General features: G+C 46.3%; 1 protein-coding gene across 22 annotated transcripts in view; it reads left to right on the top strand.

Annotated features, from left to right (window-relative positions):
• The window catches only part of MAPK8IP3 (mitogen-activated protein kinase 8 interacting protein 3), a 67,522-nt gene that overhangs the window by 9,363 nt on the left and 33,271 nt on the right, over positions 1 to 24,888 (top strand). For 11 of the 22 annotated variants that reach the window (XM_068147001.1, XM_068146997.1, XM_068146994.1 and 8 more), the window contains exons 2-7: positions 9,390 to 9,510; positions 11,499 to 11,569; positions 12,307 to 12,398; positions 15,171 to 15,194; positions 16,344 to 16,395; positions 21,915 to 22,161. In XM_068147001.1, coding sequence (XP_068003102.1) covers positions 9,390 to 9,510; positions 11,499 to 11,569; positions 12,307 to 12,398; positions 15,171 to 15,194; positions 16,344 to 16,395; positions 21,915 to 22,161 — 607 coding nt within the window. The other 11 variants (XM_068146989.1, XM_068146987.1, XM_068146988.1 and 8 more) reach the window with 4 other exon arrangements.

Genomic DNA, 24,888 nt, shown 5'->3' with positions numbered 1-24,888 from the left:
TTTGCTTACTAAATCTCAAGCAGTTGTGTACTGCATGGTGATGATGGTACTAAGTGACTGCTTTGGTCTGGATCTGCCTTCCCATTCTGCTGCATTTCTTGTTGCTAAGTTTCGGTATTCTCCCCAGAAGCTCATGAGTGGATTACTTATTTTTTCCAGTGAAATATCCACTGATTTGTGTTGGATGTAATGGAGTATTTCTGATCACACCATAATTAAAGTTGGAAAAGACCTCTAAGATCACCAGGTCCAACCATCAACCTAACACCACCATGGCCATCAAACCACATCCACAAATGCTATGTCCACATGACTCTTGAACACCTCCAGGGATGGTGACTCCACCACCTTCCTGGGCAGCCTGTTCCAATGCCTGACCACTCTTACAGCAAAGAAATTCTTCCTAATATCCAGCCTAAACCTCTCCTGGGACAAATAGAGGCCATTTCCACTTTCTGAACCCAGTACTCAAGGTGTGGCCTCAGCAGTGCTCAGGGACAATCACTGCCCTGCTCCTGCTGGCCACACTGTTGCTGATCCAGGCCAGGATGCTGGTGGCCTTCTTGGCCACTTGGGCACATGCTGGGTCATGTTCAGCTGCTGTCATCCAGCACCCCCAGGTCTTTCTCTGCTGAGCAGTTTGCAGTCACTCTGCCCCAAGCCTGGAGTGTTCATGGGGTTGTTGTGACCCAAGATGCAGGACCCAGCCCTTGGCCTTGTTAAATCTTAGACAGTTGACCTCAGATCATCCATCCAGCCTGGCCAGAATCCTTTGCAGAGCCCTCCTGTCTCCAAGCAGATAAACACTCCTGTTCAAGGTGCGCTCAATTCCCTCACCCAGGTCATTGATAAAGATATTAAACAAGACTGGTCCCAGTACTGAGCCCTGGGAAACACCCTTTGTGACTGGCCTCCAACTGGATTTAACTCCCTTTGCCACAACTCCCTGGGCTTGGCTGTCCAGCCATTTACTGTTATTTTTTTTTCTCTGCATGATCTAGGTTTAACCTTCCCAAATCTAGTTACAAAGCTCCTCTGAAGCTTGACTGGAAAAGAAGTTTGCTTTCCTCCCATAAGAGGGTTCAATTCCAAGCCCCTGCTGTGGAAGCAGAATCATACTGTTATGTAAGATCTGATGTCAGCAGCCTCTCTCTGCTGAGTATTTCAGAAAAGAATTGCTGGACTGGGGAAAGTTCTGTACAGCTTCAGAGGCACCTCAGGATTGCTTCCTGTGAAGATCTGAGGAGCTACCAATGCTTTACCCTTTGGATTGTGAAGGTGCAGTAAGACACAATCTGCTAGGAATAGCCTTTCCTTTAGAATGGAGAGGTGCAGGCAATGGGGATAACAAAAAAGTACTGAGAGAAATCCAGAAGGATGCCCATGGCCTCTTCACTTGGGCCTAATGCTTAACAGACCCTGCTTCTTCATAGTTTCATAGTTTCATTCAGGGTTGGAAGGGACCACAAGGATCATCTAGTTCCAATCCCCCTGCCATGGGCAGGGACACCCCACACTAGATCAGGCTGGCCACAGCCTCATCCAGCCTGGGCTTAAACACCTCCAGGGACAGGGCCCCAACCACCTCCCTGGACAACCCATTCCAGGGCTTCACCACTCTCATGGGGAAGAACCTCCTCCTCACATCTAGCCTGAATCTCTCCACCTCCAGCTTCATTCCATTCCCCCCAGTCCTATCACTACCTGACATCCTGAGAAGTCCTTCCCCAGCCTTCCTGTAGGCCCCCTTCAGATACTGGAAGGCCACAATTAGGTCACCTTGGAGCCTTCTCTTCTCCAGACTGAACAGCCCCAACTCCTTCAGTCTGTCCTCATAGGAGAGGTGCTCCAGCCCTCTGATCATCCTTGTGGCCCTTCTCTGGACACCTTCCAGCACCTCCACATCCCTCTTGTAATAGGGGCTCCAGAACTGGACACAGTACTCCAGGTGGGGTCTCACCAGGGCTGAGTAGAGGGGGAGGATCACCTCCCTCGACCTGCTGGCCACACTTCTCCTGATGCAGCCCAGGATCTGATTGGCTTTGCGGGCTGCAAGCAGCACAAGAATTTGTCTTCTTGAGTGTTACAGCTGCATGAAGTGCATGTGGCTTGGTAGCTTTGTGCACACAAAGCTTTTCTTGGATGGACTAGGTTGGATTTGGTATCACTTTTATCCTTGGTACACCAGAATGGCTGAAAATAAGCTCCAGCAGCTGACTTGAATTATCTAAATGGAGGTTTCCCACTCTGAAGGATCTGCTTTATTTTGTTAATCACCTTGTGCTTTTCTGTAGTCTGGGAAAGACAAGTTGCTTCTCACTGGTTGGAGCCATTTGGACTCTTATGTGTATATAAAAGGGGGAGATAGAGTATTGACACATGTGCTTAAGGACTGATATTAGTTGTACTTTTTAACTGGATTTCCATTTTGTTAGAAAGTGGTGAAAGGTTTTGTTGGAGAAATAATACTTCTTCCTTCATGCTTTGGACATGATACTCTTCAGCAGATACTGCCATGCTTTCACACTCAATGTCAGAGCATTTATGTTTACATTTAAAGTAAAAGGCTATTTTTATCTACTGTTTTATATATACACCTTGCAGTAGGTGCCCCAGGGATCTTCCCTCCTTGCTAGGATCACCAGGAAGTGCTTCCAAGGGGTTTCCCAGGGTGGTGCCTTGGCAAAGTCCTGTGGCACCTCTGCACGGGGGAGATAGGGCTTGCAGTGGCCCAGTGCTGTGCAGGGGTTCTGGCTTCACTGCTTGTCACCTCTGTGGATATCCCAGGCCAGCAGATCACTTGCCACATGCTCAGCTTGAGAGCCATCACAGGCTGCAGTGACTGCCACGTTGAGCATGGCCATGGTGTTGAGGTTGTCCATCTGGTAACGCTTGTCAGCTTCTTTCCTTCTTTGATGGCTGTGGCTTCAGTGGGGCCTGTGCCTCTATTGCTTAGCCTGGAGAGGAGGAGGCTCAGGGGTGACCTTATTGCTCTCTACAACTACCTGAAGGGAGGTTGTAGACAGGCGGATGTTGGTCTCTTCTCCCAGGCAGCCAGTGCCAGAACAAGAGGACACAGTCTCAGGCTGCGCCAGGGGAGATTTAGGTTGGATGTTAGGAAGAAGTTCTATACAGAGGGAGTGATTGCCCATTGGAATGGGCTGCCTGGGGAGGTGGTGGAGTCACCATCATTGGAGGTGTTCAGGAGGAGACTTGATGGGGTGCTTGGTGCCATGGGTTAGCTGTTGGGTGGGTTGGATTGGTTGATGGGTTGGACGCAATTATCTTGAGGGTCTCTTCCAACCTGGTCTGGTCTATTCTATTCTATTCTATGGGCCCTGCCATGGGTGCACAGGCAGTGGTCTTTGCCCTTGCCACCAGCCTGCAACCTGTTCTGCTGGAGTCTCAGTGGCTGCTTGGCTGTTCTTGCACTGGGGTGTTGGCAAATCTTCTGCTCTCATTGGTGCAGTTTTTCAGATTGGTAAATAATGATTTAAAAACCCTTTCAAGGCAGATGTGGTTTAACACAACCTTTCATCACAGCCCCCTTTTGTAGCAGCATTGTGTGCAGCTCCAGCATTTCTGTAATACTTGAAACACTGCCTGCATTGTACCAGCTCCACCTTGGGCTCACCCCTTTGGGTTCTTCCCTTTTCAGTCCTTCAGCCTGACTTGGATTGAAGTTGCCACATAGTTTGCACCATAATTCCAGATAGAGAAATACATACAGACATATTTCAGTCCTCACAAAGGAAGAAAAGTTTACAGTGGTAGCTTGCATATTTTTTGTCCTCCTTTTTAAAACGTCCATTCCTTTACTGTTTGTTTCAGTTTCCATTGTTATCCAGGCTCTTCTTTCTGTTCAGCATTAAAAAACAGTGCATCAGTCTTTTGTATCTCCCTGAATGGATGCTGGTGCTAAGCTATGCAGGGAGCAGGTCCCTGACTTCAACAATGCAGTGTCCTACCTGAAAAAAAAATCAGAGCTAAAAATAGGGAAGGGAGAGTTTGGATGGTGGTTGTTGGGTGCTCTCCACTTGAGCATGTGCACTCTAGAAATAAGGAAAGTTACCTCAAATGAGTATTTAGTGTGTGATTTAACTGAGTTTGCCCAAGTGTCCAGTACAGTCATAGTACAGACTGGTGTGGAAGGACTGTGTAAAGCAGGAGGTCTGTGCACATCACAGTGTGATGGGTGTCCAGCACCCACTTAGCCTGCTGTCTGTGAACACATAGGAGGGACTGCTAGTATCAGCGGTGTGTGTGACTGCAGTGCCTGTGGTAACAGCACTGGGGACTCTCTTGGTTAAAGCTGAGTTACTCCAGACTTGATCCCTCCAGACTTGATCCCTCCAGACTTCTTACCACATGGTAATTTTTGCACCAAGTCTGTAACTGCTTTGTCTCCAGTGTTCTTAGAAAGACACCCACTCTTAACTGGAAACTTAGGACAATAGCTGTGGAAGGGACTTTCTGAGTCAGCATGCCCTGTCCCTTGGTACTGCAGGCAATTGAGTTACATAATCCAGTTCATAAATGTATCAAGCTTCGTCTTAAAACCATTAGCTATGTCTCCTGCTTCTGCTCTTACCTTCTTCAGGATTGCAGTGGAGTTGTTCTTTTTTATTCATGACCTGGTTTTTCTGGTTTGTTCTTGTGCCAGAATTGTCCTTTACTTCAACTGGGTTTTCACTCTATCAAATATTTATGGCTTTTCTCTCTTAATGGGAACTGGGCCTCTCCTAACTTGGTTTATACTTCCTAGATGTTGGAGCCAGACTTCCTGTTTCCTCGCTGGAAAAGGCAGGTGAGCTGGCCTGTGCCTCGTGTTCTGCTGGCACGGAGGTGCCTGTCTGTCACCTGGCCAGCCCAGTGCTTTTCACAGACTCAGCCATCCTCCTTTTCCTTGAGTAACATTTAGCCACAGCTGGTTAAATGTTAGCCACAGCTGGTGCTTAGGTTGATCTTCCCTGAGAATCATTCTTCTGATTGTCAAAGTGAAAAGATGTAGCACTCTGCTCCTGAAGCTCTGGCATTGTTGGTGTCTGACTGTGCCCGTTGCTTTACAGGATTTGTAATAAGAAAGTGACTTGCTCTCTTGAGTGTCAAATGCTTCCCAGTGGACATCTGCTTTGGAACAGAGTAATCTTCCTGAAGTTGCTGTTGAGGGAAATGGCTCCTGTTAAGAGAGCAGAACAAGGTCTTCACCTTGAGTGGTGTGCACAACTCAGTAGCATCAGGCCTGATAATAGGACTGGAAACTTGATTTTGAGCAGGCTGGGTTTGACTAGCCAGGAGTTGGCCTCTTTCCTTGTCATGGCTTTCTGAGGCAAAATGCTATCAACACAGCTCCCCAAACTGCCAGCCTAATTAGGTGCTGCCAAGAAGCTGTGAGGAGAACTACACAGGCAGCATGGCCTTGTCTGTGGGTTCCCTGCAGACGAGGTGACCTCCTCTGGGACACTGCAGGCAGCAGGAGCCCTTTGCCAGCACACCAGCAGAGCTGTTTGGTGGTGGCTGGCTGTGTGCATTCCTTGCTGCACCCCAGCACTGCTGCCCTTGCACCCCAGCACTGCTGCCCTTGCACCCCAGCACTGCTGCCCTTCCACCCAGCCATCTCCTGCAGCCAAGGAAGGGCTCTGAGGCTGAAGCCCTGACACATTGCTTGGTGTGCAGTGCAATGGCACACACCAACAGCCACCATAGATCAGGGCTGTGTGTACATGTGCATCTCTGGCTCTCTGCTTGATCTGTCACTGGTTTGATGTGATGATTTCTGATTACAGGCTATTTTTAGTAATTTTCTTCCTTTGCAAAAGGCAGTGAAGCAGGAAGCCAAGTGATGTGCATTGTCCTACTGCTTTTCAGAGGAGCACTCATTCTTTTCCTTAAGATTATTTTATGCCAGGTGTTTTCCCTGTAAAGTCTAGTGTGTAAGCCATTGTTTGGCTCAATCCTGGGTTGTTACAGACTAGTTAGCCTGCTTGAAATCTGGAGAGAGAGGCTAGTAGAAGAAAATCCATATGAGTAATTTTTATACATAGCAGTTTCATACTCCACTTTTCTTAGCAGTCTGTAGTGGCTAGTAAGGCTCTTCCCCTGATGCTGTATGAAATGTCTGCTGCTGGCTTCATGGAAAAAAATATAAAGCCTCCTGAGTGCTGTGGTGAGAGCTCACTTTTAGTATGAGGGCTTGAGTGGCTATGATAGCATGTGCTAAGCCATCTCCTCATGCAGGAGGATGCTTTTCTGGGGACCGCCCTGACAGTGAGACCTCTCCTCCTCATCCCACTGGTCTGGCTGTTCACTCCTCTCTGGATCTGGGACTTTACTTTCTTTCATACCTTCTGAGGCACAGGGAGAACCTCAGTTGAGATGGCTTCTGATACAGGAGAAGCTAAAAGGTGCCTCAGAGAGCCCTTGGCTCCCTCTGCACAGATGTTTGATCGCTTCAGCAGACAGGAGAGGATATGCTGGGGTCCATTTGTCTGGAATGCTGTTCTGCCCTGAGAGTACTTAGGCTAATATGAATTTTTAATGTTGTCTTCATGTCCCTTTCTTCTCTAAATGGTCAATTGATTTCTAGTTTTCTGATTCTTTGATTACTTTTAGGTTGTAAATAGACAGGACTGAGTAAGAAGACTGAGCCATATTTGCAGAAGACTTAATCTTCCAATCAGTTTCCTCTGAATTAAACCATAACAGCAGCAGCAAATCCAGGAATCCTATTAAAGATGACCTACATAGTGGGAATAAAACTGCACTTGTACCTTCTATTGCTTCCTGCTTAACAGAGAAAACTGTGAATGTTTTCCATACAAGTCCATTCATTTTTCCTGTTGGTAAAAGCCTCATTGCTGCCAGGCCTGGGTGGCATGCTTGTGAATGGAGCACTAGGAGCAGGGAGGCATCTTGAGTCAAGAGGGTAGTGAAGGCTGAGCCAGCTTGATGTGATGGGGCTCTAGCCCATGGCTGTAATTAAAGGAGTTTGTCAGCTGAGCTTTAGCACAGAGTGATTCCAGCAAAACCCTGCAAGGAGGTGGAGAATACAGCAGGAAAACAGTTCTGAGGTGGGCACAGCTTTGATCAGTCCTCCAAACTGCTGCCCCTTAGTTGTGTAGCTGTCTCAGGATTTATTTTTTTAACCCATTTTTACTCTGAAATGATACTGTTACCCTGGAATAAATCTGAAAAGTACCAGATCTTTGTAAATCACTCAAAAGTCATTAAAACAGGTGATGGATAGCCATGGAGTGACTAAGGGATTTCAGTGTTTCATTGACATCTCAGAGTTAAAAAATATGTACTTCAAAGTCTAAAACCTTGTACAGTCTTAAAATGTAATTAAGAAGTAAGTGTTTTGCCTCCCAGATGACTCCTTCATAGTGGAAGAAGGGTGTTGATAGAATAGAATAGAATAGAATAGACCAGACCATGTTGGAAGAGACCTTCAAGATCATCGTGTCCAACCCATCAACCAATCCAACCCACCTAATCAACTAACCCATGGCACCAAGTACCCCATCAAGTCTTCTCCTGAACACCTCCAATGATGGTGACTCCACCACCTCCCCAGGCAGCCCATTCCAATGGGCAATCACTCCCTCTCTGTAGAACTTCTTCCTAACATCCAACTAAACCTCCCCTGGCACAGCCTGAGACTGTGTCCTCTTGTTCTGGCACTGGCTGCCTGGGAGAAGAGACCAACATCTGCCTGTCTACAACCTCCCTTCAGGTAGCTGTAGAGAGCAATAAGGTCACCTCTGAGTCTCCTCCTCTCCAGGCTAAGCAACCCCAGCTCCCTCAGCCTCTCCTCATAGGGCTTGTGTTCCAACCCCCTCACCAACTTCGTTGTCCTTCTCTGGACTCATTCCAGCAAGTCAACCTCCTTCCTAAACTGAGGGGTCCAGAACTGGACACAGGACTCAAGGTGTGGCCTAACCAGTGCAGTGTTGAGGGGCAGAATGACCTCCCTGCTCCTGCTGGCCACACTGTTCCTGATGCAGGCCAGGATGCCATTGGCCCTCTTGGCTGCCTGGGCACACTGCAGGCTCATGTTCAGCCTACCATCGACCAGTACCCCCAGGTCCCTCTCTACCTGGCTGCTCTCCAGCCACTCTGACCCTAGCCTGTAGCACTGCCTGGGGTTGTTGTGGCCAATGTGCAGAACCTGGCACATGGATGTGTTAAATCTAGTTCTGGAAAATGAGGAGGGGGGGCAAAAATTGTCTTAATGCAGTAAATTCAGGCAGGAAAGAAAAGGAAGTTAAAAGCCCAGTTAAAGATTAAAGGCACTGCAGAACACTTAGTGCTGGGAAACAAGAGGTGGCTGAAATGCATTTGATTGTTTCTATAAATACAGGTCTGTAGAAGTGAAATGTGACTCCCTGTTCAGATGGATTTGCTGGACAGTTCTAAAAAGTCTGCCTGAGCAGTAAATGATGCAGCTCAGTCGTAGTCAGAGAGAAGCTCCAGTTCCCAAACACAGTGATGGCTCCAGTGTCACTGCTAATTATTCCAGCCCAAGTAATGGGAGATGTGCACAGGGCTGCTCCTGGGAACGCAGTCAAGTGCTGTGTCTGTTGTTTCATGTGCAGAATTTAGCACAGTAATCTTACTGTGCACTGCAGTGCATTTACTTCCCTGGGAATCTTAGCCAAAAAGGCTTTACAGCAGAGTCTGTCTCATTTAGAGTACAGTGAGGCTTTACTTCTTAATTAAAATTGCCATGTCCTCTTGATCAGCATTATTTGCAGAGAATTACCCTTTCTCCCCTGCAGAGTAGAGAGGAGGGTGAGAGGAAGCATTTCTTCCCCAGTATTTATACTTGGAGGAGGAGGGCATTTCAGCCAGCTGATGTGCACATGAATCTGTGAAAGCTTGACCTGAGGAGCATTTTGCAAACAGAGAAGAGGCAGGGTCAGGAGCAGAGCACTCTGGTGAGCTTCTTGTAGCCTGTGGGTCATGTTCTATAATCATCCTAAAGGCAGAATAAAGCCATCCTGGCTTTATTTCCTCCTCTCCTTACAAATACCTGAGGGATGGGAGTCAGGAAGATGGGGCCAGACTCTCCTCAGTGGTGCCCAGTGACAGGATAAAATATAATGGGCATAAATTGAACACAGGAAGTTCCATCTAAACATGGGGGGGAACTTCTTTACTTTGAGGGTGACAGCAGGCTGCCCAGAGAGGCTGTGGAGTCTCCTTCTCTGGAGACTTGCAGGACCTGCCCTGTGTGACCTGCCCTAGGTGACCCTGCTTTGGCAGGTTGGATCTGATGATCTCCAGAGGCCCCTTCCAACCTCTACCGTTCTGTGATTCTGTAGGGCAAACACCTTTTAACACTTATTCCTCATCTGTGCTTCTTTCTCTGCTCTGTCCCTATTCAGAAGTTTATAGAGTTTGAAGATGCACTGGAGCAGGAGAAGAAAGAGCTACAAATCCAAGTGGAACACCTTGAATTTCAGACTCGACAGCTGGAGCTGAAGACTAAAAACTATGCAGATCAGAGTAAGCACAACTGTACACCAGACAAGATGACACACTTTGCTTTCCTCACACATGCTGCAACCTCAAAATTCCTTTTCACAGTTTTTGTTTGTTTCAATGTAATTTATCTGTAATCTGGTATGAAATTCTAGTCCTGCTAAAGGATTTATTAGAGGCTTTGTTACTTCTCTTTGTGTGGGGCACGCTCAGTTTCTCCAGATGCAAGATCTGGGCCATTGGTAAAGCTTTGGAACCTGCTTTCCCATTTCTTCTTGTCCCCATTGTTTTGTTTGTCACAGAAGCAGTCAAATTCCTTTGTTTCCTTGTTTATTTTCACCAATAAGCTTCCTTAACACCTTTTGTTCAATGCTGCTGCTCCTCAGATAGCCAGAGACACCCATCCCAGAGGATAATTTAAATTGATGCCAAATTAGGACACTTATGGGGCACAGGATGCTGCTGAAGAACTCTGCTTCTGTGCTCTTTGGTCTGCTTGTTTGGGGAATGGGCAGCTATCCATGAACTGAGTCTTTTCAGTTCAATTCAGTTTAAATATATAAAAGTCTCTTTACAAACAAGACCAAACCAACACAACCAGAGGCATATGGAAGTCTGCCATTCTTTGGAGCTGTGGTTTGGATTGGTCTTGGGGGGGAGGAGGGGGGGAAGAACCTAAGAGTTTCTTTCATGTATTAATTATAAACAAGAAAATAGGAAGGATTAACACCCCTCCCAGAAAATAAAAAGTTTCAACTATTTCTAAACCAGGGAATAGAGATTTGATTATTTCCCCCCTCAGAAAGAGTTCAAATTGGATGATTTTCCCCCTGAGAAAGAGTTCAAATTGGATGATTTTCCCCCTCAGAAAGAGTTCAAATTGGATGATTTTCCCCCTTCAGAAAGAGTTCAAATTGGATGATTTTGCCCCCTCAGAAAGAGTTCAAATTGGATGATTTTGCCCCCTCAGAAAGAGTTCAAATTGGATGATTTTCCCCCTTCAGAAAGAGTTCAAATTGGATGATTTTGCCCCCTCAGAAAGAGTTCAAATTGGATGATTTTGCCCCCTCAGAAAGAGTTCAAATTGGATGATTTTGCCCCCTCAGAAAGAGTTCAAATTGGATGATTTTGCCCCCTCAGAAAGAGTTCAAAGTGGATGATTTTCCCCCCCAGAAAGAGTTCAAATTGGATGATTTTGCCCCCTCAGAAAGAGTTCAAATTGGATGATTTTCCCTCTCAGAAAGAGTTTAAATTGGATGATTTTGCCCCCCTCAGACAGAGTTCAAATTGGATGATTTTGCCCCCCTCAGAAAGAGTTCAAATTGGATGATTTTCCCCCTCAGACAGAGTTCAAATTGGATGATTTTGCCCCCTCAGAAAGAGTTCAAATTGGATGATTTTGCCCCCTCAGACAGAGTTCAAATTGGATGATTTTGCCCCCTCAGACAGAGTTCAAATTGGATGATTTTCCCCCTCAGACAGAGTTCAAATTGGATGATTTTGCCCCCTCAGACAGAGTTCAAATTGGATGATTTTGCCCCCTCAGACAGAGTTCAAATTGGATGATTTTGCCCCCTCAGACAGAGTTCAAATTGGATGATTTTGCCCCCTCAGAAAGAGTTCAAATTGGATGATTTTGCCCCCTCAGAAAGAGTTCAAATTGGATGATTTTGCCCCCTCAGAAAGAGTTCAAATTGGATGATTTTGCCCCCTCAGAAAGAGTTCAAACTGGATGATTTTGCCCCCTCAGAAAGAGTTCAAACTGGATGATTTGCCCCCTCAGGAAGAGTTCAGATTAGATTTTTCCCCCCTCAGAAAGAATTCAAACTTCATTATTACCCCCTCAGAAAGAGTTTTGTAAGGAAGCCCACATCCCCCAGTGTGCAGTGCTCTGTTTCTGTTTGTTTGTTCAGTGGGTTACAGAGTGGTTGCTAACAAAAGAGACTTTGAGCCCTCTGAGTTTCTTTTGAGAGCCTGGTGTGTGGACGGTGATTGGAATCTTCTCTTGGTAGTTTCACGACTGGAGGAGCGTGAGTCAGAAATGAAGAAGGAGTACAATGCTCTCCATCAGCGTCACACAGAGGTAGGAGGTCACCTCATTAGTTCTAAAGAAATAAATCCAGGCTCTGATGTAAAGTCACATCAAAGAGTTCAGCTTTACAGTACTAGTGATTCCTAGAGCTTTTGAGCTTTGGGAACAGCAGAAGTATCTGAAGGGAGGGTGTAAAGCAGATGGAGCCAGGCCCTTGTCAGTGGTGTCCTGTGACCAGACCAGAGGCAACTGGCACAGACTGAACACAGATTGCTCCCTCTGAACAGGAGTAAAGGCTGTACTGTAAGGGTGACAAGCACTGACACAGACTGCCCAGAGATGTGGGGAGTCTCCCATCTTTGGAGCTATTCAGAAGCCACCTGGACAACAGTCCTGGGAGACCTACAGGTCTTCTGTGTGAGCAGGGCTGTTAGACCAGGTGGACCCTAGGAGGTTCCTTCCAGCCTCAGCTGTTCTGTGATTCTGTCAATAGCATCCCACTACCTTATTTCCTGCTGCCAATGAGCCTCCAGGAGATATCTTACATTATTTTCAGATGTGCTCTTTCGTGGCTCTTCTGTGACAAGATTGAGTCATTTCCAACACAATTTGGTGTCGGATTTTGTGTCAGATTAATCTGTTCGCTTACATCATCAGTTCAGAAGGCAAGAGCAAAGACAAGGTGATGTGCAAAAAAAGAAAGGGAGTTGGAAATAGACACTGGAGAACATCAAACAAAAGCAGATGAGTCTTCTCTGTTTGGCTCATGGCTTTTTCTCTCCTCACAGATGATCCAGACCTATGTGGAACACATTGAGCGATCCAAGATGCAGCAAGTTGGGGGAAATAATCAAACTGAGGGTAGTCTACCTGGGAGAAGGTAGGACCATAACCTCTCCATGTCATGTATGCCATCCAAGAACTTACAGAGTGGGAGTGCATATTTGAGAGTGAGATCCTGCAGGCACAGATTGTAGCTGAAGCTGTTTGCAGGGGGTTGTGTCTGAGTTGTGAGTACTGAGGCTTGGTGGAGAGGAGCTTTATGTGTTCTGGTACAGAGCTTAGGCTTTGTCACCCTGCTGTTGATGGGTGGCCTCTGGAAAAATAATGTGTGTATTGTTGGGTGGCATGTGAAAGGTTTGTCTATAAAATGGCTGGAGGTGTTGAATATGTGTGTGTCTGTGTCTCTCTGTGTGTGTGGCAGCCAGCAAAACTGTAGCAATTAATCACATTATCTGTTACAGAATTTTTTCCCCCTGTTCCCTCAAGGGAAGCTCACTCTGTCAGTCCCCCGGTACACCCACCTATGCTCAAGAAGTTGATTTCCTGCCCCCTCCCCCCCATTTTAAGAACACCAAACCAGTAAGAACCAGCCTTTGCTTAAAGAAGGCAGTGGTAGGAAGAAAGCTCAGTATAGCAAAGAACCAGGCTTTAGAACAAATGTAAAGCACTGAAGTTGCAGTCACATTGCTAGCAGTACAGGTACATCTTGTTTTAAGTGGGATGTGAAGGCACCAAACACTTCCTGATGATACTCTGGAATAGTAACATTGGCCCTGGGGTGCAAAGTAGAAGTTCTGGTCCATAAATAGTGATTAGAGAAGTGGTAGATCACATAGCATGTGATCTACTGAGGCTGAGCATCATTTATTGGGCTGACATGGGATGGCACATCAGGCTATAATGCAGAGGGCAGCATGGGCAAAGATTGAACATACTGGGAAACAGATAAATAGAAAGTTGTGAAGGTTTTTGAGGTAGCATGTGGCAGGAAATGCAAAAGAGTGTTGAGCAAAGTTTGAAGATGAAGAAAGAGCAAAATGAGCTGCAATTAAGAATAAATAAATGTATTGAGATGAAAGGAAGAATAAGTGAGGATCTGTTAGTAATGTGTGCTTAGGTCAGTTGGGTTTTGACAGTTGATTTGGGGTGATGGAAGTGTCAGGTCTTGGCATAGGTGCAATTACCCTCTGCCTTCTGTGGCTCCCTGTTGCTAGACTGGACTGCTCTGGTAAAGGCAGAATTCAGATTGCCAAAGTTCTGTCTATTGTAAGAAATAAAAAGGGACAGCAACAGAGACTCACCCCCAGCTTACCACTAAAAGATCCTTGAAGGATGGAAAGGGAGTAGTGAAAAACATGAATCTTCAGAAACTTCTGTAACTAGCCAGATTTTAGTCTTACTAGATTCCCTGCAACTGGGGTTGTTTAGTCTGGAGAAGAGGAGGCTGAGGGGAGATCTGATTGCTCTCTACAACTCCCTGAAAGGAGGTTGGAGCCAAGTGGTGGTTGGTCTCTTCTCTGTAGTATCAGGGAAGAAATCACCTGAAGTTGTGCCCAGGGGAAGGATAGGTTGGAGATGAGGAAAAATTTCTTTGCTGCAAGAGTGGTCAGGGATGGGAACAGGCTGCCCAGGGAGGTAGTGGAGTCACCATCCCTGGAGGTGTTCAAGAGTCATGTGGACACAGCACTTGTGGACATGGTTTGATGGCCATGGTGGTGTTAGGTTGATGGTTGGACTCAATGACTGTAGAGGTCTTTTTCAACCCAAACAATTCTGTGATACTTCATCCTTCTCTTCCCTTTGCATTCTGGAGGTCCACATTGAGTTCCCAAAAGAGGGTCTGATCCTTCTGTTACAGCTGAACTGGGTTACATGTGTTGGACTTCTTTTCCCTTTCCATTTCTTCTTCTGTAAATAAGAATTTATCTGTGGAAGTACCTGGACAATAAAATACAAAAGTACTGTAGGCAGAAGCATGCTCAGGGCCTCCCTCTTTTTGAGGGTTGTTCATATGTGCACCTGCCATATTTGAGTTGGGCTGGATGGTAGAAATTGATTTTAATGAGATTCTCCTTCCCTAACCTTTGAGTAAGCAAATATGAATTGTGACTTTATGTTACCATCTGTCAAAGAGATGCATAGTGGAAAGTGTTACTGCAGGACTGCCATTCTCTGGGCTGAAGGGCAAGGTTTTGATCCAGAACTGCCTCTTCATATTAGAGACATCCCTCTTTCACCTCTTGAAGTGTCAGATTGCTGATCTCCATGGAGAGAGAAAGAAACCAAGAAGTGCTCTCTGTCTGATGGGGTTTTTCCCATCACTAGTGGGAGATGAGAGTTTCTTCCTTCATTTCAAGCTTGCCACCGTCAGCCTGCGTGGTTAGCTCTGTGGTACCTGCTTGTGCACAAGCACTTAGGGCAGATGCATGGGTTTGTGTCACTGCTCAGCTGGATGGGGGTAAACATGTGTCTTGTGTTGCACTGATGTGCAGGGGGGAGACAGGAGCATAATTTCCCATGGGCTGTCATACAGATTTGGATGCATTTAGTCATTTTCATCTGTGGATGTGCTGGGGGTGTGTTGGACTGCACAGAGGTGCAGGTTTGCATAAGACTGTAAGTACACCGAGGGGGTTTGCCTGTCACTTGGGAGAGGTCTGGGCAGGAGCTGTTGGGGAGGGGGCTGTGTGTCTCCCCCCACTGCAGAGGGGTGGTGGGTACAGTGCACATTGCCACCTGGTGTGGGCTGCTGTGCACTGTGTCTGTTGGAGGGCTGCACACCTGCATACCTCTGCTCTCTAATGGTTGTTCTTTTGTCTTGCTTCTCGTGCGGTTGCTGCTCTGTCTGGCTGTCTGTTTGTCCCTTCAGTCATCGCCAGTCATGGAGGAAAAGGTAAATCTTACTGCTGCATCTTAACTTGGGTAATCCAAAAGGCATATGAAGGTCTGCTCTAACTAATACTGATGTACAGAGGGGTAGATTTCATTACCCCACACCAATATGTGGAGCCCAATACAGGAGATGGTGAAGTACCATCACTGAACCCCTTTGGGGGTGCATTTCACACAGAAGATCAGCTTGGTTCATCTCTGCAGAGCCACTGGAATCCAGCTAGCAGAGGCTGCTGGGATTATCCCCTACATGGAGGTGTGCTCTAGCCCTGCAGGCCTGCTGCTTTGGCACCAAACCACATACTGCTTTAGGCAGGCTGCTACAGCCTTTGCCACCTCCCCTGCTTGCTGTAGGTTTTCTCCCACTGGAACTTGGTCTCAAAACCTCTGCCAGCTTTTATATTCAGAACCAAATCTGCAGCTAGCTAGTCACCTGCAATTGGCAGAAAGAGGAGGATGAGGAAAAGACATAATGAAGGCCATCTGGCAGTATGAATGATGCATTCATTTACACCTTTAATTCCTGCATTTTGAGTGCACTGTAATACGGGTATCAGGAGGGACTTAGAGAGTGCAAATACTTTCTTACTTAACATTGGAAGCAATTCAAAACCATCTGTTTTCTGCTGTTGGAGCTAACCAGATTTGGGGTGGAAATACACAGAATTGCCATGCAGACAGCTCTTACTTAACATCCTCTTTGCTTGACCCAGTGATGACATCTCTAGGATCTATGGGAGCTCTATGGTTTTGCTGTGAGAGTTACTGGCTGTGGCTTGTTTTGCCATAGCACCTTTGTTTCTCAGGAGATACACTGACTTATGTTGGCTGATGGGTCCCTGCACTTTTGCATTCCTCCCAAGTGTTTCATACTGATGGAGAAGTCAGTCATGCCTGTTGTGATCACTTGGTCCCCTCCCTCTCAGTCTGCCCAGGAAGAGGCATGGCTCTAGCAGCAGACACAATGGGTCTGAGTAGAGGATGCCATGGAGCTGTGGGACTTGGGTTTGTACAGCTGCAGTGTGAGGGAAGGAGTGCAATTCAGTTGGCAGAGACTCCTGTTTCACATCAGCTAGAGTGCTGTTTCTTTTATCTAAGCACTTGTGAGTGGCTAACAGACTGGTTCCCCTCTCTCTGCTTCTCTCTCCAGCAGGAAGGAGCGGCCTAACTCCCTGAACGTCTTCCCGCTGGCGGATGGCATGGTACGTGGGCAGATAGGGGCCAAGATCATCCCCACACTGGACCACTGGCACCTGAGTGACCTCGGCCAGCTGCAGTCCAACTCCAGCTACAAGGTTTTACAGACCATCATGGAGCAAGGGTTTCACACTCTCCTGCTGTCAATAGCATTCCACGTTGTCATTAAGATGGAGACCAGTCTGTGTCCATAACCCTTTGCAGCCTCTCCTTGCTGTGTGTCTGCTCCCTTGGTAGCTGTGCTGTGGGACAAGGCTCTTTTGCAGATCTGGCCTATGGTGTGGGAGGGATTTGACACCGCTGCTCCTGCTTCTTGTCTCAGTGATAATCTCCTTTATTTGGCTGGCCCTAAGTTGAGAGGAATGTGTGGGGAGGCAGAGATGTAGGGAAGATAAATCCTTCACTTTCCTCTCCCAAATAAGCTATAAAAAAATGGCAGAACCTGTTCCCTGTCTCCTCCTTGAGAAGAGCAGTGCTTTTGCACCTCAACTGGGACCAGGCATTGGGTTGCACTTGCTCTCCAGTGTTTGTCCTTTTTTACTGATTGCTGCTCTGGCCTTTCTATCTTCAATTAAACCTTCTCCTCTCCTAATCCTCTCTGGATGCCCAAGTCTTGCACTGTGCTTAAAGGTCTTTATTTCCTCCTGTATCTCATTGTTACTCTAGACTTGGATTGTCTACCTTCAGTACGCTTGTCACCTTCAGTGCACTGCCTCCTGCACTGGGGCTTGTGAAAAACCAGCCCTGAACTGTGCTGAAGAAACTGCATGGTTCTGTCTGTTGCTTGTGGTGCTATTCAGAGACTGGTCTGAGCTCAGAGACCCAGATGTTGTACAGCTCACTGCAATTGTTTGCAGTTTAGACCATGCATAGTGACCCACATTTCCCATGAGCTGTACTTACAGACTTCTCAAAGTCCTTGTGCTCAGGATCCAACCAAGTTCAAGTCTCTCTTTGACTGATGTTCTGCAAATGCCTGGTGAAAGGCCTGAGAGTGCTGTGTCTGCCTGGCATTGCTCACAGAGCTTCTGGTCTGCTTTAAAAGTGTCTGGTAAAATTTACCATCTCTCTACCTGGAATTTGTAGAACATCAGGTGTTTTATATGTCACCTTTTGAGAAGTTACAAGTTACTAATCCTGTGCATTGAGGCAGTAAAGGCAGAGAGGAGGAAAATAAAAAACAAGGACAGAAAGAAGCTGACTTGCTGTTGTATCCATTCTGCATGTCTCCAGATGGCATTAATGGCACTTTGGCCTGAGTGGCTCTGCAGGAGTAGCTTCTTTGATGCATAACACAAGAGATTTAGAGAAATTCAAAGTAGCAACATGGCTTTTTTAGCTCTACCTTTGTAAAGAAGCCAGGCCTAGCACAGCATAAACCTTAGTGTTTTGTCAGCCTTTTGCTATCATGGAAGTTGGAAATCTAATAGCAAGATCTTTGGATAGGGTGGAGACTGTTCTTGGAACCCAAGCCTTGCTGTAGTGTTAGGGGCACAGAACTTTGGGGAGAGTGCCAGTTGGATCCTCCAGTGTTTTCTGCCTGGAATTGGGGAATAGCAGTGCCACAGTGCAATAATGTAACTAAAGGTGGTGGAAATGGAGACAGAGCATAAATGTGCTTCTTCAGCCTAGGGCCATGCCAACACAACACTGCTGCAAAGACACAGAGAGAGCAGAAATGCACAGAGGGCATTTCTTATGGTACCAGAACTGATTGTTCCTTGGGACCTGCAGGCAGTGCTGCACACTCTGGTATGAAGATGCCCTCAAGCTCTCCAGCAGTCAGGCATGTGCAGCAGGGGTTAACTTTTAGAGAAGAGCTGTGAGGACCTTGAGGCTAGGTCCATCTTCCAAAGTCTTGCTAAGGTGTAATTCTTTAAACAGTGCTTCTGCTATGAGAATAGGTTGAGGAAGCTGGACTTGTTCAGCCTGGAGAAGAGAAGACTCCAGGGGGACCTTAGAGCTGTCTTCCAGTACCTGAAGGGATCCTACAGGGATGCTACTTTTCATAGAGACAGGGTAAGGGGGAATGGGTTGAAGCTGAGAGAGAATAGGGTTAGACTGGATCTTAGGAAGAAGTTCTTGTGTACAAGAGTCGTGAGACTCTGGAATAGGTTGGCCAGGGAGGCCAACCTATTGTGGATGCCTCCTCCCTGGGGGTGTTCAAGGCCAGGTTGGCTGAGTCTAATTGAGAGGCATCCCTGCCCATGATGGGGAGGTTGGAGTAGATGATCTCTGAGGTCCCTTCCAACTTGAGCCATTCCATGCTTCTATGATAACATTGTAGAACATCTAAAAGAAGTTGAGTGGATTGCAGGAGATTTAGTGTGTCAGGCAAAAAGTCCCATTTCTGGTTGCAAGAAAGCTTTGTGCTGAAGTAGTAGTGAGCTGCTCCAAATGTATCTGATGGGTAGTGCTGGGATGTGTGTTAGAGCTCGTTAGGGACACTCAGAGATGGGATGCTGGATTCCAGAGGCTAACTGGGAGGGTGGAGTTAGAGAGTTTGGGCTGTGGAAGCCTTGGGAGGGGCAGAATGTTACAGAACGTTCCCTAAGAGCTGGAAGCAAACCTAGGAATAATGAAAGGATGTGATTGACTGACTTGGTAGTTTTTCAGTTTCAAATGGAGATTTTTCCTCCTGCACACTTCTTGCACACTCTCTGACTGCATTGCCACTTCTCAAATGTTCTGCATGATTGAAATCTCAGCAGCACTGCTCATGCACTCCCTGCCTCTTCTTCAGCAGCTCTGATAGTTCGCTGACATCGACTGCACACAGCTCACCTTCCCAGTATGTATATCCTGACTTCTCTGACTCGTTTTCCTTCTTCATGGGACCAGACTAGAGTTATATATTATGTGTCCTTGTATACACTTTTTTTTGGTTACTATTTTCTGTTTTAGTTGCTGTCATGAACTTATTTTATGTTCAGTCTTTATTTGACCTACTGTTTTGCAGATGAAAGTCCTTAACAGTTTTGTTTTTATGTACTATGCTTTCAGTGTTATAACCATACAATTGTGGCTTCTCATGGTGACATATGACTGCTATGAATGTTGGGCCTTTGCAATACATTTTGGAGGTCACTACTACACATTTGATGTTTAGGAGGTTGACAGGTATGGCTGTAGGTAAGTGGTGGTTGTGGAGAGTATCCTTTGGGTGAGCTGCGGGTTGTGGAGGACGCCTCCTGCAGGCTGGAGAGCTGTACACTTAATGGAGCACTTGACATTAATGAAGCATTCAGGACTATAGAAGGAAGATTCCAGCAAATAGGAATACTGAATACTGAAATATTAATAGAGCTGCTGGAGTGTGAAGAGGGGTGCCTTAGTAGTGTTTACCTTTGGAAGGAAGTTCTCCAATGCAGGCTGGTAGGTTGATAAGAGTATGTTTGCTGGGTAAATCTAAAACTCAGCTGTGTAACCAAAGAATGGGTGAAAGACCAGGGTAATTCCTCACTGGTGTGTTCTGGGCAAGGGACAGAGGATGTCAATAAACAAGAAGTTACAGCATGTGTCTGATACAAACAGTGCCCTGTAGACACTGATGATACAAGGGTTTCTAAATGACATCTAGTTCCTTACAACAAGGAATGACATGCCTGCCCACCTGGGCAGCACTTTTACAGTGCTAAGATGCTCATGGACTTTGGTTGTGCTTATAGACTTTAGGCACAAGAACATCTCTGGACCTGGTTTTGTGTTTGCACTTTGCACTTGATGATACTCTTTGTCCCATGTACAATAGAAAGCACAGAAGGCAAAGTGGGCAGTTGAAGTAGCACAGGGCTTACTGGATTAGATTTGTTGTCAGAAACCTGATTTGATTGTTTTTTTCCTAACACGTTAGGAAAGTAGCTCCCAAAACAAGATTATGAAGTAGAGATGGGAAGTGTAGCAGCCTCAGTGAAAAATCCCCATCTCAGTCTATCAGCAAATGTGCAGGGAGATGATTTGAATGTCCATGTGGGAATATGGGTGCTGTTTGGACTGACAATGCAGAAACTCTACACAAAATAGGGATTGTATTTCATGGCAATAGAAATGCACAGATGCAGTCTGAAACCTCTGACTTCCACAGTGCAGTGTACTGCAGGGTGCTTGCAGATAAGTGTGCAGAGGCCAGTCTAATTAAAGGAAGATCTTAAGATTCCAGATTAAAACCAAACAAAACCCAAACATGGCTGCAAAGGGTTAAGTCACCTTTCCCCCCTCCCCCCCCAAATCTTCTCTCTCATCTCATTTGACTTTTTTTTTTGGTCATGTTCTGAGGTTAATACTATTACAAGAAAACAAGACTTCCAAATTAGTAGAGTGAAAAGGCATCACAGCTCCAGGGTCTGGAGGCTCAGAGCAACCTCTGAGCAGAATCAGGATCTTTCTGGTACTTGCACAGGAGGGGAGGAGCAAGCAGTAATGGTTACAGCTGGGTCTGGATGTGCAGATGCTGAATGTCACTGCACCCAATTGCAACTCATTATCACACAGAACACCACATTAATGTGGCATCTCCCTGCAGGCAATAATTAGAGTGAGCTGTCCTGAAGAATGGTGAGATCTCATTTGGGTCTGAGACTCAGCACAGCTTTGGTCAAGACATTAATTAGCTGACTGTGAAGCAGTGCTGCTTCAACTGACAAACATGGGTCACAGCGTAAGATCCTGACAGCTCCTTGAAAGTGTCATGTTTTTCACGAGGTGGCATTACAAAGAGTGGGGCCATAATGTCTGTGAAGCTGATAGCCATTTTCCACATCTCACTCTGGGAATCCATCTCCTTTCAATTTGTCAGTGTCTGATTTTTAAATTCTTGGGTCTCGTCCTGTCTCTTGGAAGTGGGGAGACCACACCTGTCTCTACTGTATTGTCAAGCTGGACCCATGCCTGACTAGCTTCTGCATAAGGTGGTATGAGGACAGAGGTCTCCTGTGCTAGCAAAGTCACCATCCTGGCTTGGTATCCGCTTAGCTTCTGCAGTTCAGTGTCAAAACCACTTTGCTGTTCTCTCATCCAGGTTGTGTTGATGGCTTACAATAATGACATCATCCAAGACCTCTAAGAGGCCACTTCAGACCCTTCCCAAGCAATATCCATAACGCCTTCCAGTCTTGGGAAGTGCTGCCCTGGCTTACTGCAAGTGCCAAAGCCCTTCAGCTTCCACTGTAGTCAGTATGAGCTGCAGGTGCTTTTCACTTACAAGGCCAGCTTTGCTGAGCTGCATGATGAAGAGAACATAGAGATGTGACTTGTGAAGAACCATATTTAGTAGTAAAGAAGGAAGGATGTCAGTCCTTTCACAGGTGGGATTTGCTTGCTGAGTTCAGCACGAGAACTCGCTGCTTCGTTGTGGTTGCAGTGCCCAGTGCCACCAGCAAGCGCTGGGTGTGCCACTGGGCCGGCGAGCAAGACTCATGCTCCATTGTGCTTTAAGGCAGCCATACACCAACAGCTGGGAGATCAACTGAAATGTATAGCTGTGCTTTTCCCTTCTTCTTCCTCCTCCACCTTGCAATTGCCACAGTGCCCTCAGGATGAAATGTCCGAATCGGGACAGTCCTCGGCAGCTGCCACACCGAGCACCACTGGAACCAAGTCCAACACTCCCACCTCCTCTGTGCCCTCTGCTGCTGTCACGCCGCTGAACGAGAGCGTCCAGCCCCTCGGCGAGTACAACGGCACCGGCAAGAGCAGCAAGAGGGCGAGAGAAAAGCGCAACAGCCGGAACATGGAGGTCCAGGTCACGCAGGAGATGAGGAACGTCAGCATAGGTATGGAAGCTGGAGCTCGGCTGCTTGGTCATTGCAGTCATTGACTTCCCAGGGCTTGTGTTGCCCTGTTACTGGAAGAGGCTGGGGGGGTTAATCAGCTTCTTAAGTATAGAATTTGAGATAGGCTTGCTTAGAAAGATACAGGAAGGAGAGAGGGTTCACTGGGTGCTAGCAGGTTTTTACATCAGTAGTACGAATAGTTTCACAAATGCAGAGGATGGGAGTGGGTTACTGAGTTCAGTCCTTTGCAGTGGCATTCATCCATGTCATAGAGCCTCATTCATGAACAGTCAAGTCCCATCTTAATCTAACTCAGCTCTTTCTGGACCTCATCAGCGTGGTAGTTACAAGCTGGTAGTTACAAGCTTCGTTGTACTTTCCTGTCTGGATTGACTTGGAAGTATTTTATAGCTAGTTGTTCACGTGCCAAATTTCTCAGTCAAATTAAATAACTGTTTTCCCTTCTGTGTGTTTATCTCACACCCTGATGTGTTCAAAAATAGCAATTATACCCAGCTGTTTTTTCTCAGCTAAATAAGCTTTCAGTCTGCTTCTCATATAGGAACACCCCCAAATCTTTGGGAGTTACAGTTATTTTCTCTCCACCTCCTGGAGTCCTTTAGTAATTCAGTTTCTTGTCAGGAAAGCCATCAGCTAAGCCTTTTAGCACCACAGTGTTTAAATAAAGAAAATGGTGTAATTACATAATAAAAGCCCCTTTCTGTGCTTCTTAATACAGCTGTGCCAGTGTGGTACCTGAGCAGCTTCCAGCCTGCATTGTATTTAGACTTGCAGCAGCCTTGGGAAATGGGAAGTGGTCTGTTTTACAGGTCATGGACATAAAGGACAGTGGAACAGGCTGCCCAGAGGGGTTGTGAAGTCTCCCCCATCTGGAGGTATTGAAGGCCCATCTGGATGCTTTCCTGTGTGATCACCTGTATAGGTGATCCTGCTCTGGCAGGGGGGCTGGACTGGATGATCTTTTGAGGTCCCTTCTAACCCCTAAGCCTCTGTGATTCTGTGACTGTAAAAGCAGCTGAAGATAATAAGGAGAATCTACGCAGCAGCACAGGGATGAGCATAGGTCTCTGAAGTTAGCATCTGAACCAGATGATCATCTCTTTTCCTGAGAAATACAGAGGGAAATATATCAACTAACCTTCACAAGCTGGTTGTCTACAGGTTAAGACTATAAACCAACAAGCACCATCTTGTGGTGTAGCATGTGAACGAGAATTGTCGTGACCAAGTCCCATTCTGTATTTGTATCAGCAGCTGAGGAGCTCAGGATCACAGATCCCAATCTCAGAAACTAGTGTAAGTCTCCATAAACATTCATGGCTTCTGCATAGGCAGCTGCTAAATGGTGCTCTGTGCAGTGGTCCTGGCCAAGACCAGTCAGTGTGAGCACTGACATCAGAGAGATTGAGCACAAATGTCAGAGTGCCTTGTGGGCAGTAGTGTCCTCCCTACTCTAGTCATGAGGTCTGTGGTGGCAGGTTGGACTCGATGATCTTTGAGGTCTCTTCCAACCTTAGTGATACTGAATACTAAATCCTTAGCCTTGTTTTTGCAGGTGCTGCTTGAGAAGCCCATTTAGCTTTCTTGGGTCACTCTCTGTGTGCAGCTGTGAAGTCGTTGTGCACATGAAAGCTGCTTTTTCCTTGGTGGAAGTATCATACTGTGGGACCTGCTCAAGGCAGATAGTTGTATCTTTCTTGTGTGCACTGCATCTTCAGCCTCTTAGCTGTTCCTCATGTGAAATGCAAAATCAGATCTCCATGCTGAGGAGGAGCACAGATACTTGAATTTTAATTGGCTGTTCCATGCATCTGTAATTACAACATCTGTCAGTGATGTAGATGCCTTAGAGCTGAGCTACCAAAGAAGGGTACTCAAAGGTCTTTGGTGTAGAGCTTCCTGGCTTGACAAAATAAAAAGAGGCCTCTGTTGCTGAGAGCTTGAGAGGTATGGCTGCTACTTTATCAACAGGTACACATCACCCTTGGACTTCAGACAAAGCATTTGTTTCCAGCTGGTGCATGTGCCAGCCTCAAAGAATAACATCAACACCCAGGTTGTGGTGGGCTTTGTGCATTTGGCTGCTGAGGCCATATGGAAAGGTCAGAAGTTTCACATGTAACATCACTGAGGGACTGATATCATTTACAAGTTAGGTCTTTAATCCTTCCAGAATTCCTTGTGTGAACAGATACTGTGTTCATAGTGCTTGTTTAGAATGAATGCAACTCTCAACACTTTGGTATCCCATAAATGTGACTTGGCAAGAGAAGAAAATTCTGCATTCTTCAAATGCTGGCTTTTGGGCTGTAGATGATAGAGAAAGCAGAGTGGATTTCATGAATCAGTCTTTCAGTGGAAAGTCAGTGTGACAGGTATCTACATCAGCTGTAGGCTTCAGAATTTGTAGTGACAGATTACTTCTATTAAAATGAAATCAGTCTCTGTGAAACTATACAGAAAATCACCATGGGGTCTCATGGTGAGTGAAGAGTTTTACTGACAGATGAAAAGTTTATTTGGAGTATAATGGAATGGGTGCAGTATTTCTGGTTATCACATGTTTATGAGGATTTGGATCAGTGGCTGTGGTAACATGCTGGTGTGGTGAGGGGGGCAGGGATGCTTATGGTCTTCCTGCTCTGGTGCATTTGTGACTTCAGGTGATCAGCTACTTCCTGTCCCTATTTTAAGACTTTGAACGTG

This window comes from Melanerpes formicivorus, unplaced genomic scaffold, assembly GCF_026170545.1.
Source record: "Melanerpes formicivorus ecotype bairdi unplaced genomic scaffold, bMelFor1.0.p_v2 SCAF_14, whole genome shotgun sequence".
In the NCBI taxonomy this organism is placed as follows: Eukaryota; Metazoa; Chordata; class Aves; order Piciformes; family Picidae; genus Melanerpes; species Melanerpes formicivorus.
This window is presented reverse-complemented; position numbering and strand designations above follow the sequence as displayed.